Source organism: Falco rusticolus, chromosome 11 (genome assembly GCF_015220075.1).
Source record: "Falco rusticolus isolate bFalRus1 chromosome 11, bFalRus1.pri, whole genome shotgun sequence".
Lineage (NCBI taxonomy): Eukaryota > Metazoa > Chordata > Aves > Falconiformes > Falconidae > Falco > Falco rusticolus.
This window is the reverse complement of record NC_051197.1, coordinates 34,579,242-34,595,783: the sequence shown is the minus strand read 5'-3', so window position 1 is coordinate 34,595,783 and position 16,542 is coordinate 34,579,242. Positions and strand designations below refer to the sequence as shown.

Here is a 16,542-nt window from a genome sequence, read left to right as displayed (position 1 = left end):
CCCACTCTGGCATGTAGAACATATCGTGCACTCTGGGAAAGAATTTCGTCATACTTCCGAGGAAGCTCAATGCAATCAGAAGTTAGCAGTATGAGGTTTCCACCACCAATCCCCCCAGATTTAAGATCCATCAGAGACTTCTTTCAACAAGAACATTTGAGCAAGTTCAACAAGCAAACACTTAAGGGCATAATCTGCAAATAACGTAAAATCACACAAGTTCATTGACTCCCATGGAAGCGTGCCAGCGTACATGACCTGAGGATCTCGCCCATGCAAAGCAAAGTTACTTACTTCCTCTGAATAGTGATCTGAAGGGAGGGGGGGGTAGTCACACTGTTCTATCTTCTTGCACAGGGAGTACAAGTTCATTTTATCACCATAAAAGGGACTCTGCAGCGCAGCCATCTGTGTAAAGAAAATGTACAGTTCTCTTTTGTGTTTTTAAAAAAACCTGATTTTGTCACAGAATCTGTAACACTAACAAGTCAAAAGTGATTTTCAACAACTTTCAACTCGCTGCCTAAAGTGTCACAGTGCTATAAACAGAAGTTCCAAAACCATTACTGTAACCAGTGTGTCCACTTAGTCTATGTCATACAGTCGCACCTGTCCCAATCCTCATATCGCAATATTTGAACTGTACACCATTCCAGTTTCATTAATACAGCATGAGGAAAAATTGAGTAGTTTCTGATACTGCTATGAGCGTGGAAGGTCCTCAGATAATGAGGGGGACGAAAAGAATGCCAACACCTACCACGGAGTTTTCCTCTGAATACCTTTCGGAAGAAAACATGTGATTTATCCGAAAATATTATCTGAGCTAAAGCAATACCGTATGTTGAAAATCCTGGATAACAGCAGCAGATTTTGTAATCTTCCATTAGACTTCCACTAGACTTTGACACAGGGGTGGCTTTTTTACAGCAAGAAAACTAAATACTATGTCTACACTTCCAAAAAACCCCAAAACCAAGAACACTGTGATTCAGTCTGTTATTCAAAAATACTTTTCCCAAAAAATTATCGGAAGTGCAGAACTGGCATCCATGACTATAATTTGCAGTTTAATAAAAAATTAAGAATATCTGTTGGAGAGCACTTGTATAAATGATTAGCTTAAAACCAACATTAGTAAACCTACACTTTATTTCCAGACAATGTTACACCTTAACATTTGAAGGTGGAAACAAATGCTATGGTTAGCAGGATTACAAATTTAAAAATTCATTTAAAATCGCTCCATTCTGTTCAAAGCCTTCTAAGTCTTTGAACCGCAGCAGCGCGAACGCTGCTTTGAGTTCAGTGCTGCCCCAAAGTCAGTCACCCTTTTCTACATGTGCTAATAAGTTTGATTTTGGAAGGACAATGTGTACATTCCCCAGACAGACAGAGTGTGTGTGAAACACGCTTATCCATGCTGTGCTACTCAGTGAGCTTCAGCAGGGACAGGACAAGCTGAAAATGGCTCTCATCTGTCTTGTGTTCTTCCAGAGAGCAGTTTAACTCTTTCGTGTCTAAGCACCAATATCACTGGGGGAAACATATGAAGACAATCATCAAAATTCTCTTATGTTTACTTTATAGCTGATAAAAATGCTCTCAAATACTTCAGTACTTTTTCACGTTCACTTCAAGTAAGAATAAATAATTTTAAAGCTCCCAAAACAGATACCATGCTACAGTTCCATCCTACACTCCTCCCAAAAATTCTGTAACTGTGCTACCAAAATGATGTTAATTTTTGGATTTACATGACATTATCTCTTACCTTAAAAAGAATGTTAAAAATGCAAGCTAAAGACCAAAAAAAGAAAAGAAAAAAACAATCAACTGCAGGGTCTGTACGCATGCAGAAATTCTAAATAAATGCAGAGATACTCATTTTCGTACTCTAGGTGTTCATTAAAAAGTACTTTTGTTTGAATGCTGCGGAGTGTTAAAGAAATTCTGAATGTCCCCTAAGGAGTTAAAACAGGAATACTATATTTTCATGCATCTCCTGCTTTGACAGATGAAAAATGTCAACTGTCCTGTTTTTATTTTCAAGCTTTTGCACTATTCATCTGGTTCATTAGTGCATCTCGCTGCTGCCCCTGACAGCTGCTCGCCCTCTCCTCCCAGCAGCTGAATTTTTCAGGCTAATTTGATCCTCCACACTGAGACGATCGCTAGAATGATTGACTTGCTCCCTGACCTCCAGGGTCTGACTTTCCTGATTAGTATTCTGGGGGTGTCTGAGGGACGAAAGCCCACTGTCTGTCTTCAGGGCTGGTGGCAGCTCTCTCGCTCTTTTTTTTTTTTTTTTCTTTTTTTTTTTTTTTTTTTTTTTGAACTGTAAGCCACCAACCTACAACCCTGTAAGGATGCAATTGCAACGCTGAACAATAAAAGGAAACGTGTAAGACCTACTTTTCCATGTAAAGGTCCATGTAGCAAAAGCACAGCATCTTGATTTTAATTAGTAAAGTCTACTTTGTTGCATATCAATTAAAATTCCAGTGGTAGTGTTTTTTGAGGTTTCAGAAATACCTGGGGCTCTAAAAAAAAATCAGACTTTAAAATATACTTTCAAAAATCTTACTGGCCACATAGTTAGTACTGAATAATAGGCTGTAATATAGGTTAGAAATAATTTTTAAAAACAACATACATTATAGCAAATTAGTCTAAACTTAAATTAAAACGTAACTGAAAAGAGTTTAGCAGCAATTATTTATTGAGGAGTGATAAACATGCCACAGCTTTTCTCCAATTAAGCTGGAGAGAATCCAGAGCACATATGAGCACATATCAACAAGAAATCAATGTAGTAAAACATGCTAAAATACAGGCAATAGACACCCAGCACAACACTGCATGGGTAATAAAAATGCCATGCATTAGTCCACACGTCTTGAAGATCCTTAAGTAACCACTTTCAAATAATTAAAAAAAAAGAGAAAAATGCTAAGTATATGAGTTTACCTAAAATTTCAAGATTACATCTATATGATCAACAAAGAAAACTCCACCACCACAAACATCTGATATGTTGTAGAATTAACTAAATGGGATAAATGCACCTCTAAAAAAAAAAAATCAAAAGCTATAGTCAAAGATGCTGTCATATACTATAGCTGTATAATATATATAAACAGTAAGTATCCTAATAATTACTTTATTCTTACAATAAGGAAAAAAATCCAAACATATCTCCATATCAACTTAAATACCATCCTGGTAAAACTTCTAAAATAAATGAAAAGAGGGTGGTATATAAACATGCTGAGTTAATCAATGAATTAAGTTATTTAGCTATTTTGAAATTATTTACGAGATCAAAGAAAAATTAATATTCACATATACAGCACACATACTGTACCAGCATCAAAGCAGCAAGCTCAAATTTTTTTCTTTATAAAAGTGCTATTGATTTGTATTCAGCAATTTTATCTACTTTAGAAGAAAGCTCAACTTTTAAAAATTAACATTTATTTTATGTAACAATTACTTATTCAACTGTTTTATTTGTTTGTTTCCAGTTTTAAAAGATTCCTTAAGAAAATCAATACAGGGAAAAGAAGTAGTAATAGTGAAAAATCTTCATCACCTGTTCCGCTATCTTTAGGCTCCTGCTTGCACAAATGTGTAAAAATCAAGCACTGCAATTGATGGCAGTTGCCGTGGTCAGTACTAAGTAATCCCAATATGGGATTAAGTTTCAGTTCAGGACTTAAACTTTTAAATACTTGCTGTGAGGTATCAGCCCTCATTCCTGTCAATTGTTCCCAATGTTTAGAAGCAACAGCTGTACACAGATCTGTAAAGTCTGCAGAACTGCAATACAGGTATTTGCCCTTTTAGTATTTAAACTACTATTACTGGAGACAATTCACTTAGTAGTAACACACAACTTTAACAGGTTGACAATGTTTTCTACCAAATCCTTAAAATAACAGGAGGTGCCAATCCTCTTTGAGTATGTGTTAAATGAGTTCTGCTGACTCACTGAGGCAAGTGGCTTGTAGGTAAATGAAAAGTTACTTGGGTGTATCATTTTTATCTGGAACACAAAATCAATTTTTTTTCCAGCATCCTTCTACAGAAGTGTTTAGCCTTTTGCTCAACAAATGATATGCGAGGAACTTTGAAGATATAGTTGCCTTAGAAGCCTACCTGTTCTCCCCACCTTCATTCACCTCAATTTCAATGTACATTCAGATCTTTTCTTTCTCAAAATACAGCATCATTTACAATTGTGTGTCACCTACCAATTTTGACCATATGAATACAGAAAATAACGAACAATTATAGTTTAAGCAATTGGAGGAGCAGAAAGAGTAGAAAAAATAGTTAATCCATGCTAGTAGTAATAAGTACACAGGAACCCATTTTTTAAATTGTTTTACCTAGGTTTTAAATAATTTTAGAGAAATTAAACTTGTATTAAAATATCACAGTATTTGAAAGCATTAGTTGGCATCCTCAAGTCAGTCCTACTATTTCTCAGTGCATGTATTACCAAAATCATATAATCCAAAGGCCATTAAAATACCTAGAACAATTTTACATGTGCTTGCCTTCATTCATTAATCCTTCAGTTACATCTTCAACAAATAGCTGTAAAATCTTTGCAGCAAGCCCAGTAAAAGGCAAATCTTGAGTAATACATAAGTAAAAGAGTATTTCATATGTTGAAGTTACATAAGAATTCTCATCACTAATATTAAAGACAGTTAAAATAGCTGGAAAGTAGATTTTCCACAATGCTACCTACTCTTCTAAACAACAAAGATACAGGAATAGATCCTAAAACAGTACTTAATACATGTGGAGGGGAGGGAAGGGGGTGAGGAGCACAGTGTTATTAAGTTCACTTATATATCAATATTACCTCATACAGCAGACAGCCTAGAGACCAGATGTCAGACTTGAAGTTGTAACCATTTTCATGTATTCTCTCTGGAGACATATAATAAGGTGTACCAACTGCAATAAATACAGAAGTATTTTAGAATGAAAATTCCTGTTCTTATATAGTAGTAAAAATACAGTTTTCCTGGCTGAAAAAACATTTTCCATCTTCTGATTCTCATATTCCTGCATGTACAATTTCAGTTCATACTTATGACTCTTCACTTTGATAGAAATACACACGAATTAGGTATCTGTTTCATTCAGTGCAGCTTTATTTTTACTACTGATACCTAATTACCAGAATTATTCCATCATAAAATACTTCCAATTTTTTCTTTTAAAGAACTCAAAAGTAATTCTTTTTCTGAAGAGAACAAAAGGGAACATAGTACATGCACACACACATCCCCACTCCTTTCCAAACTGTTCTCACCGTGGCTGGAAATGACAACAGCTAGAAATTCCCTTCCACAGCTTGTACTTGAGTCATCTGTTCTTCCTTTTGAGAATATAGGCATTTGAAAAAGATGCTTTTGAAACTAATAAACACATATTAGTTTGAATATCTGAAACTACAATTGAGCCCGAGACCCAGGATCTTCCGCTTCCCCGAGAGGAAGGCAGGCAAACCTGCGAGCCCAGCAGAAGCCAAGGTTCCTGCAAGTGCCTCCTCGGCCATCTGCTGCGGGACTAGACTCTGCGAGGGCTTCTCAGGTCCCAAATCCGTGGCTGTCCTGGCCTAATCCTGCCTCAGAGCCACCGGCTCCACAACATCTGCTCTTGAAAAGCAGTATTTACTAGGACTGTCCCAGAGCAAATTTACATTGGATAGGCCAGGACATCTCTCCCCTTGATTTTCATCATACCCTATCCACCTGCATCACAAGTCACTTGGAAGAAAAATTCTGAAAGATGTTTCAGCTCTGTAAAAAGAGCCATTAAAACCAAAAAAAATAATATCCACGTGAAGGGTTCATATGTGACAGATCTATAAAGAAAAGACGTTACAAAAAACAACAGTAGTGGCAATTTTGGTGCATTGTCTCTGAACTTGCTCCCTGTATCCTCCCAAGTGACTACCTAACAGCAAAAAGAATCACAGATCTATGTAGATTTTTACTTCAATTTTGTGTGGAATATTTCAAGCACTGAATTCTGATGATGAAAACCAGCTGAGTTTTGTGAATTGAATACAAATTGCTCTTATTTTGAAACTAAACATCTTGCAACACAGCCAGGTATTAAAATCAGCATTATCACTTCAAACTACAAAAACTACAGTATGAACCTCAGACTATTTTAACACAGAGATCTCCTATCACTTCTGCACTTCTGAATTAGCCTCACCTATTCAGAACTGATCTCTATATGAATAGTGGAAATGGAGATATAATGAATATATAAGTAATTCCAATCTGAACAATCAAGTTAATAGTTTTAATTAATCAGATTAATAATTCTACTCAAATCTCCAAAATTTAAGTTTCTTTCTTTGACAACATGCCCTATCTTTTAGAAAGGCTGACATCTCGAACTATGACATACTACCTTAGGAAGGAAGGGGAGGGGAGTGGGCTGGTGGGGAGGGGGGGTAGTGCTTTCCTCCTTGAAAGGCTCAGCTCAGATTGGAAAACGCAGTACCACCTTCCCCCAGGTCAGGCCACTGCTGCTGGTAACCCCTAATTTCAACTGATCTCCTTCTTGGAAAATATTGAAAACAATATTCCAAACCAATATAAACTGAAAACGTGCTTCTCTAACTGATATGCAAGGATGGGGGTCCCATATTGCATCCTACAATGGATTTCACCCCCTAAATATTTTAGAGGAGGCTTCCAACCCCAGGAAAGCGGAGGGTGCCGTGGCCCCCTCCCCAGAGGCTCCCTTAGTGCTGGCCTGAGGAATCATTGCAGCTCCAAACAGAGAACACAAAAGATCAAGAGCTTAAAAGGAGAAAGGCTGGGGAAAGGCAACTCAAAATGATGGAGTACTGTGAAAATCATTTACTCTCCTGGGATGCTTGTATTCACCCACAACAGAGGAATGGTCAGGAGGGATGGTCTTTTTCCATGAGAGAAGAAAAAAAAAAAAAGAAAAAAAAAAAAAAAAAAGCATGCAGATGGGTGAACTGCAACACCAAAATAACTACCAGAATACCCAGGAACAACTCTGTTATTCTAATGTATCAACAGCAGTACTTTAATGTGTGTTTAGTGACAGCTATCTTAAAATTGCCAACTAAATAAACAATAATTGGCATGACACAGCTTTCATATTTTTATCATCCTCACTGTTATACTTTCCCCTTTTTTTTTCTTTTAATTTTTTTTACCTCAAGGACTTGCTAGCTTGGAAACCTCTGAAAATTCTCAGCTGTATTTTGTATCCATTAACTAATGCACCAGTTTAGTATATTCTGGTGCTTTGTTGACAGAATTCATCTAACAACAAAAAATAAGTTTAACAGTAATCTGATTCTTAGCTGATTACAGCAGCACTACCTTTGCTGCTCTGAGACATCACACGAGTAGCTGGCAGTGAGTAATGTGCCAGAAAGAGGCTTCACAGAATCCACGGGGGACAGCTGAAAACAGAGAGGTTTGAAGGTTCATAGTTTACCAAAAGCAAAGGTAATTTTAACCAGTAGCTCTGGGAAGCCTGCTGATACATTAGAGGTCTGATATGACTGTGAAAGATTGATGATAGTGAAAAGGAAGAACAAATGCGATCATTTTCAGGCGTTTAGCCTAGTGTAACACCTTAACTACAATACAACCTGAAGCCCTCAATGACCAACAAGTGAAAGGAGTTGAAGTTACAGTTATGTTAGTCATTGAATCACAAAAACAATCTGAAGATCTAGACATCATTACCACTTGTAAACTGTTTTTAACAGAACATGACACAGAAGATTCATTATTCTGATATTCAGGAACTAGTGAAGGCATTGCAACAATCCTTTAAAACAGTGAGTCATCTCAGTATGTACCACGGGCAGGCAACTACCAGATGTGATTATATATTATGTTTCTGTCTTAGATATATTTTTCTCTTAAGTGAAATACAGCATCACAATACTATAAAGACCTATGACTTTCTTCACTCATCTGAGGACACATGAGTGGGATAATACAAGACACAGGTGTAACACATTATGGTGCCTATGGTTTTAAGCACACAACCTATAGCTTTAGCATTCTGTTCATTGCATTTGCACATCTCTGCTAACCTGCAGGTCTGAACGGTAATCTCCTTGAAAATGGCCTGGGTCAAATAAACTCCTTTCTCAGAATACACTGCTGCTCTGGAGCTCCCTCCCTTTAAAGATGCTGCAGATCCAGAAAGCGTTGTTTCTTTAGGCAAGCTTTCTGCTGTTGGGAGAGGCAATGGACAGAACTGACATGGTGGTTATTAAGGGACAAGAAGCTGGATCTGAAGGATCAGAGGCAAAAAAATTATGAAGAAGGGAGTTATGATACAAACATTCCACCTTATTAGCTGCATAAACACGTAACTCACACTACAGCTAAGTTAGAGGAATGTATGTTCACTTAAAAACCAACAATGCATTGAGAAGTTGGATGAAATACAGTAACTAGCTCTAAATACTATCAAGCATTTTTAAGCTGGGAGAAAAATCTGCCTGGAAAACATTAATACTTCTAACACAAAACAGTCTAATGGCTGATTCAGAAGGTGTTTAATAGACTAGTTTTAAAAAAGGCCATATAATTATTACTGACATTCCATGCATTGGAATTTGTAACTATCCAAGTTCAGGAACTAAAAATCACCTTAGTAACTCTTCTGACTTTTAAAGAACTCCAAAACAAGACTTAAGGTTAAAAAAACCACAAAGGCCCCATTTATTTAAGTAATCAAAAGATACAGTTTATGAATGACAATGTCCATACGATCACAGGAATAAGCTGCAGTTATGGAACAATGAGGGTAACCAACCACTGACACAACAAATTCTCCATAACTATAATTTTTTATTATTATTATTTTTCAACTCATTCATTTCAATATAGGTGCTGGATATTTGTAAGTCATAGACTTGTCTTCAGCCACAGAGATGAGATATCTCTACATTTACTGCACTTACCCAAAGTATTTCTGCAACCTAGCCTACATTATGCAAATAGTCTAACTGCAGAAATGAATCTCAAAATATCCTGGGTTTATATATAATGTAGCATTGTAACAGCACACCAATTTATCTTCATCTTTCAAATTACTGTAAGAGATCTCAGGTGTTTGTCCATAAAGTAAGAGCTGTTTTAATACAGTTTCTTTGATGACTGCAATGGATCAGCTGCAGATTTCCGTGCTAGCCTTTCCCGTACACTCAGGGTGCAGGTTCTGAAAGCGGTTTGGTTTGCAGTGTGAATGTGGACCTTATTCCAGTCACAACAAAACAGTGCTGTACACCACCACCTCAGCACTGGCTCTGACACCCTCCGCTGGGTTGGAGATCCGTATGTAAGAGGAAAGAGGAGGATTCACACACATTTTTACAAGGTATTTTATGCCCCACAACCTGCATGAGTTTACAATCAAATCCCACAAAACAGCTCTATGTGAGGGACCGGAGTAGTGTGGAAACGACAGAAGTTGTCAAATCACAGAAGAAACACCAGAATTCAGTACAGAGAATCCTTTGTTTTCAAGCATTTTAAAATTGTAGATCTGCTCCTTTGCCCTGCAAGAAGGTATTCACATCATGGCAGCAGGGTCCACCTGGACAGTATACTGTGCAGCTCGCCAGTACAACCACACTGGAGAACTGAAGAGATTTTTTTTTTTTTTTTAATGGAAATACTAAAATATGGACTATCCCTAAATCTACTTAATGGCTAACAAAGATAAGAACTGTACATTTCCATGAGCTGGCCTCAGAACTGCCATTTCATCAAAAATCATAAGGCCTGGCATTCAGCAATCAAAAAAAAAGCAAAGCAAAAAAAAACCAGCAACAACAAAAAAAAACAGTCACAGGGAAAGGAATAAGCAGCCTTTCTTGGATCATCTTCCTCTTTCTAATATAAAAGTCTTCTGAAAACAAAAAATTTTGTCAAGTTTGCATCAAATCAACAACACTTAATGGCTCCACTTCCTTTGCATTTTTGGAAGAAAGATTTTCTGTTTTCAAAGGGGTATATACATGCCACAACAGAAATTTCTATTGTTTTGATAAGGCTGTTATAGAAACAGTCAGGAACATTAACAAACCCTGTCCAGTGCAGTATTTTCATTTGTTTCAAATGGACAATCAGCAAGTATTCTAATTAAATCAGTATTATTCATAATTAGTAGTTAGAAGCTGTAGCTAATGAAAATTTTAGTACATTTCTTTATCTCTGAAAGCCTGAATCTAGTTTCCTACTGAAATTTTTATAAAGCCTGCAAACAAGTATAAATTGCTACACACAGTATGTTTTTAATTCACTGCGTTTTGTGCACCAAAGGTTTATGGAATCATAAAAAGCTACAACTTTGAATGAAATTTCAGGAAAGCCAGCATCAGAAACTGCATGAGAAATTAATTTTAAAAAATGTCCTCTGCTAGTGACATGATAAATCAGAGTGCCACTGTCACCTAAGTTAATAGCTGAACAAAAACTTTTTCCTAGGCTGAATTCTGACATTAGATCATAATTAAGACGGAAATGAGAGAAGATGAGATGGGGGAAAAAAAGAAAATAAAATTAACAGCTCCTCTACTGAGACACAGCACTCAACACTAGAAACAAAGCTTCCATCTCCTTACTCCCTGCCCTCTGGATGACTTTTTATGTGCAAGATGAACTTTAAAGGGCTTGGAGGTTTTACGCAGTTTTTAACTCTAGCTCAGTCTTTAGCCCCATTGCAACCACTCCCCTGCAACAAGCCAAAGTAACCAGGGTTGAAGCAGTTTGTTGCTCTTGTAACTTCCTGACTTCTGCCACAGAACACCAGTCCAGTTCTGCCGCCCTCACAACTGACTTTTGCTGCCTTGGTGCACTCCTGCCCACAGACTAGGATCTACAGCTTCCTGCAAACACAGTCCAGGAGCAGCTCCCTCTCCACGCTGCTCCGTTACATCCTCCTGCCGTTCGCAAGCAGCAGCAGGACCTAGCTGCGACAAACATTGTCCCCAGTGCTGCCAGATACAGCCACTGGGCTACGATGGCACTTTATATAATACACTGTGCCATGAACTAGTGTCACATCTTTAGGGCTATTATCTGAACTCCAGCGTGGAACCCAAGGACGTTTCCAGTCTTGACTCACAGCTTCTCTTCTGTCTCTTTCTCTCTCTTTTTTTATTAATGCCAAGATTGCATGTCTGTGTCCGAATTTCACCTCACCCCTTTTAAGATCTTACCAGTTACTCGTGGTTTTGACTATACCAGTATCAGTATGCACCAAACGTGATAAAAAATAGGAACGCACAAAAGAGTGACTAAAGGCTTTCTGAAAGACAAGGAAGTAAGGATTGTATCAAAATTTTCCTTTCTAGAATAGATGGGGGTTTACTGTTAAATATCACGCACACCTCACACTTGGTACAAAATGCTGAACATGAACCCTCTCTCTTTTTTCCACACTGTACTGATAACCAGGACTACCTGAGTAAAATGAAATTAGAAGGTGAGGATAAATATGGCGTATCTTAATCCATGAATTCTGATTTGTCATGGTCTAATTAGAAACATCAGCACCTGAGCAAACACATTTCTTCCTGTCCTCCCGTGGCCCTAAGACAGGGATTTAGTATTACTTCACCATTCTTGGTCTTCTTAGCCATTATCTTCCTTATCATGCACTCATCAGGCATATAAAAGTATCCAAATGCCTAATTACAGAATTGTCACTGTAATTTGTTAAAAATTCTCACTGAGCATCACATGAATTGATTTTACCTATCTGTATCCCAGTATCAGCAAGGTGTCCTGCCTGCCTCGATAGCCCGCACAAGGAACAGGAGACAGTTTTGGATGGTCCTGCTTTTGAGGGCTCTGAATGTTCATTTCACACCCTCTGCAGTCCATGAACGGTCCTGAATTCAGCAACCACTAAACACAGCCACTTCAGCAGGGGAAAATACTCTTTTTCTTAACTAAGACACCTATGCAACCATACTATAAACACTAATTCTTAGATTTCTCATTAAGCAGATGCTACTCTATTTACAAGCCTCTTCTCTTTTAAAGAGATCCTCTTATATTCTGTCATTTGTCCATTCCCTATATTTAAAATTAAAGTATCTGTCAAATTTTTACTTTTTCTTCTTTAAAGGCTTCTTAGTCATCTAGTCTCTACATGCTACTCAAACAATGCACATTATATGAAAATTTTGTTTGGAAAAAGACAATACAACGTTAATTTTTATGTGCTACCAAAAAGCAAATTGAGCATTTCAGAAAGGTTTTTTTCTATTCTTATAAAAGTTTTCTAGGATTTGGTTTTGGTTTGCTTCAGGCTGTTTTGTTTTTGAAGTCTCTGGCGTTCATAAAGCCTAATTCTGATGTCTCCTTGACTTACTTGGCTTATATTGAGAAACTCTACCTTAAAACATGAAAGCTCCTCTGTTAGCCGTTTCAAGGTACACAACCAACATCATCAATGCTACCTGTACAAGCACACAGAACTACGAGATTCTTTCCGACACTGATTACAGTACAAATGATTTTTTTAAAAGTGCATCCATATTATTGACCTTATTTTTTCCTAGCATTTCTAGAAAACGCTACTGTCACTAAGACTTGTTTTGAGCCAGAAGCATACACTAAATGATTTAAACAAAGGAGGCAGGGATGGACACCAACAAACTGCACTGCCGAACGTGACACCACAGTGTTACAGCTTTTTTGTATTTGTCCATGGTGCTGACCACCTTTATTATTATCAGTATTAAGAAAAGCTTTAGTTGGACCTAACCCTTTTCTTCTTCCTCATGAGTTAGCACAGCATTTTTACCATGTAAAACAGTCCACCACATCAACACCTGTACCTGAGAAAAAGCTTACCTAAAGAATGTGCAGCTGTGGTTTTGGAGCTGAAAAATCGACCAAGTCCAAGGTCTCCAAGCTTTACTACGCCTGTAGCTGTAATGAACACGTTAGCTGGCTTTATATCTAAAAAATAATAATTGAAAAATTTAGAAGTCACAATGAGGTTGCAAGAAAAGCTACTGCTCTACTAATAACAGACCAAAATAAGTTTTTATTTACAGCTAACTAACAAAATCTGACTGTGCTGTTCAGAAAGAGCAAGTCTGGGATCTGGAATTTCAAATTAATTATCTGAATAGTACAAAAATCACTCCAGCAAAAAATTAAAAGCCATGAGAAGTAGTTAAAAAAAAAAAAAAAGCAAGCAAGCAAGCAAACAGCAACACAAAAACCAAAAAACCCCACACCCAAAGAAGCATATACATTGAGTTCATTCCAACTCTATATAATAAAGACTTCCATTAGAACTAGAAAACCTCTCATTACGTCTTAAATAATGGACCAAACATGTTTTCCAGAAGTGTAAAACGTATTTTTTATCACTTGTGCTGATCAGATTACCCACAGTGGCATGATGTTATTTGAAATTTGTAATTGATTCTCTTTAATAGCAGGCATTAAAAAAAAAGCAGCAAGTTTACTCAGGAGAATGGTTATTTGAACTCATCAATAGAATTGGGCTAATCAAGTAGAAACAAAGAAAAATAACGATGTATACCCCAGACAGTTATTTTTCACAAGTAATATTCAGTTTAAGTTTTAATCCAATCCTTTAGAGACAGAAGCAAAGATTTTTATTTTATGATTTTTAATAAGGTTCCTATCCTGTTGGTTTTCTAAATCAACTGACCTGATACTTGCCTGCAAGTGGGCATAGCTCTTACTCAGCTCAAGAGCAATGCGCTGTGGCTCTCAACTATCACTTAACTTTGATGAGGGAATTACAGTTTGCATAAAATATGGATACAGTAAAAAGGAATGGTTAATAAACCATTCAACCAACATTTTCGGGTTTCCAGTAAAAAGTTACAAAACCTTATCTGATTTAGAGAGGCAGACAAACAATTATGCTGCTATCTGACCTAGTTTTCTGGAGTTTGGATCACCCTCTGTGTAACATCCAACACAGCTATCAGCTCAACTTAAAAATAGCTTTAGTTGTCATTGGTTTTGGTGTGTGACCATGGAATTGTTATATTTGCCATGGGTTTGCCAGAAGCTTTGAAGGTAGCATTTCAGTTTAAGGAATTTAAACTCATTTTGGTTTTGAGCTTAAATATACTGAAATAAACTCGTTTAGCAATAAAAGCATTAAAGGAAGAAGAAGAAAAAGAAAAAAAATGAAAGAATCTGTAATTTTATGTCCTTCTCTCTATAATTTGCACTTGCAAGTATCTACATATACATGAAGGTGGGGGGGGGGGAGGGGAGGGGAAGGAGACTCGCAAGGGAAAGCCATTTGCAGGGGCAGAGGCATCTAAGTTGATCTGTTGAAGGGCGCAACATCTCCAGCTGCAAATGACAAAAGCTCAGCAGAGATCGAGGGACTTCTGCTTTCAGGCAGCTATTTGCACCAAAGCAGAAGGTAACCACCAACTTAAGACATGTAATTTCACCTGAACCCAAAGAGACAGCCCAAACACAACTTGCAACCCATAGCCAGAGGGATTTCCAAGGCAAAAAAAAATTTACATCTGAGAAGCAGCTATACTACTATCTGTTTTCTTTGACTCAGTTACAAGGTAAAACTAAAGACAACATACGGAGGAGACTGCAATATTGCAGCTTAAAATTGGTAAAAGAGATTCAGTACCTGACAGAGATAGCTGGGAACTGCAAGGGCTGTTGGGACACAGTACTTGACACAGAGATTGGAAATAGGGGAGAGGAGCAGAGGAGAGAAAAATGCTCATGGCTGCACATAATCCAGTAGATAAGGGAGTGGGAGAAGGGCCTATACATCACCAGAAGGCATAGCAGGAGGCAAATAGTTTTGTAAGAAAAAAAGGTGCAAGAGGTGAAAAGAATGGATGGATAGCTGTGCAAGAATGCAGGTAACAATACTTGGGAGAGACAATAGGCAAACAACAGGACACAAAGTAAGAGCCAGCAAAATGAATTGAGCAAGCAAAGAGGTTGCAGTGGCAGGTTCTCCACCACTTACAGGACTATCACTTACTTTTGAAAACTTGGTATCACAAGTCACTGCCGCAAACAAATGCCTACCACAACAAATGTACAACCACGAACTTGTCTCACACTCTTCCGTTACTTATAAAACGTTAGAAGCATACATTGTGTCAGCTGTCAAAATTGATTCCATGATGATGTTAATCTGGTGTCATTTGCATTGAACCAGCTTAATTCTCACATAGTAAAAGGTTTAGTAAAGACAAATAATCTTTGGTCCTGCATTACCTCTATGCATAACACGACGAGAATGCATATGTTCCAAGGCACTGCAAAGCTGAACAAAGTACTTCCAAACTGTTCTTTCAGGAATCAACCTCTTCTGTTTCTTAAAATGCTTAAAGAAGAAAGAATGGACATTGAATATTAAAATTTAAAACTTGCTTAAAATGACTGAAAAGAGAAAACAGAAAATCGTTTATTTAAAAACCAGATACAAGAGGCTCACAACCTAATAAGAAAGGCATAACAAAACTTGTTGACGCACAAAGTTTTCCCCTTAAACATTAATACATGTATCATCAATGTATGTGTTTAAATAGTCAACACACAGAGCCACAAATGACATTAATGAAATAAAACTGCTAGCCCAAAATAAGGGATTTATATGGTATTTAGCAATCCTCAGTGCAGGATTAATGTGGTCAGAATAGCATAGCATAGAGTAAGCAGCAACAGAACAAATAAAGGTCAGATATAAGATTGTGGGTACAAGGAAGTATTTATTTCGGGAAGTTCTGTGGCACACATCGATTTCCATGCCCTCATTTTCTAAATAGAAGGAGAAAGAAAAACAGTAGTGACACACAATCACAAAGATCATGTAAGAAGAATCAATCAGATTAGTCTTAGAAACTTCTGCAATACATAAAAGGGGACCGAAGGAACTGTGATTTCTGAACATTTCATAGTGATCTAATTCCTGTACAAACATTTTCCATCCTGTATGAAGAACCATTACCGATCACTGGTAACAGTTCAATGGCCTGTTAAAGCTTGCATGAAACATAATTATGCTCTGCTACACACATCTCCTTCGTATATTATAGTCAGGGACTGAAATAACACAGTCCTCCAAGAATACATACTGAAAACCTGGAATTCAGCCAATGCTAAAATGTGCAAGTTTGATCATTATAAATTTTGCAGCAAAAGGTAAGACTGAAAAATTGTTGCTCATTTAGTCTCTCTTTTTAAAGAATTCATATTTTGACAGATTTTCAAGTTAAACACATGAAGAAAGCACATTAACAACATCAACACCAGCAAAATTTTAGAGGGAAAGCACAGTACTCATTTTTTTAATAGCATGAGTGCACACGCACATTTCACAAACATGCACACCCTAAGAAAGTTCATATAACAAACATTTAATACTCCAGAAAAATAAAAATATGTTCATATACTGTGTTAAAATGTGCCACTGAAGTTGACAGCTGCATCTACACGT

At 37.2% G+C, this 16,542-nt stretch overlaps 1 protein-coding gene across 11 annotated transcripts in view; it reads right to left on the bottom strand.

The window, feature by feature from the left end:
* Positions 1-16,542, bottom strand: part of NEK7 (NIMA related kinase 7) — a 75,312-nt gene that overhangs the window by 13,763 nt on the left and 45,007 nt on the right. For 6 of the 11 annotated variants that reach the window (XR_005106665.1, XR_005106664.1, XR_005106666.1 and 3 more), the window contains exons 6-9: positions 15,321-15,429; positions 12,918-13,025; positions 4,880-4,974; positions 295-408 (exon numbers count right to left, since the gene is read on the bottom strand). Coding sequence is in view for 3 of the 11 variants with exons in the window: in XM_037403682.1 (XP_037259579.1) it covers positions 295-408; positions 4,880-4,974; positions 12,918-13,025; positions 15,321-15,429 (426 nt within the window). In the remaining 8 variants the exon portion in view is untranslated. Of the gene's footprint in view, positions 1-294; positions 409-1,774; positions 1,801-2,415; positions 2,544-4,879; positions 4,975-8,131; positions 8,274-12,917; positions 13,026-15,320; positions 15,430-16,542 lie in introns of those variants that run through there. The other 5 variants (XR_005106671.1, XR_005106670.1, XR_005106668.1 and 2 more) reach the window with 4 other exon arrangements.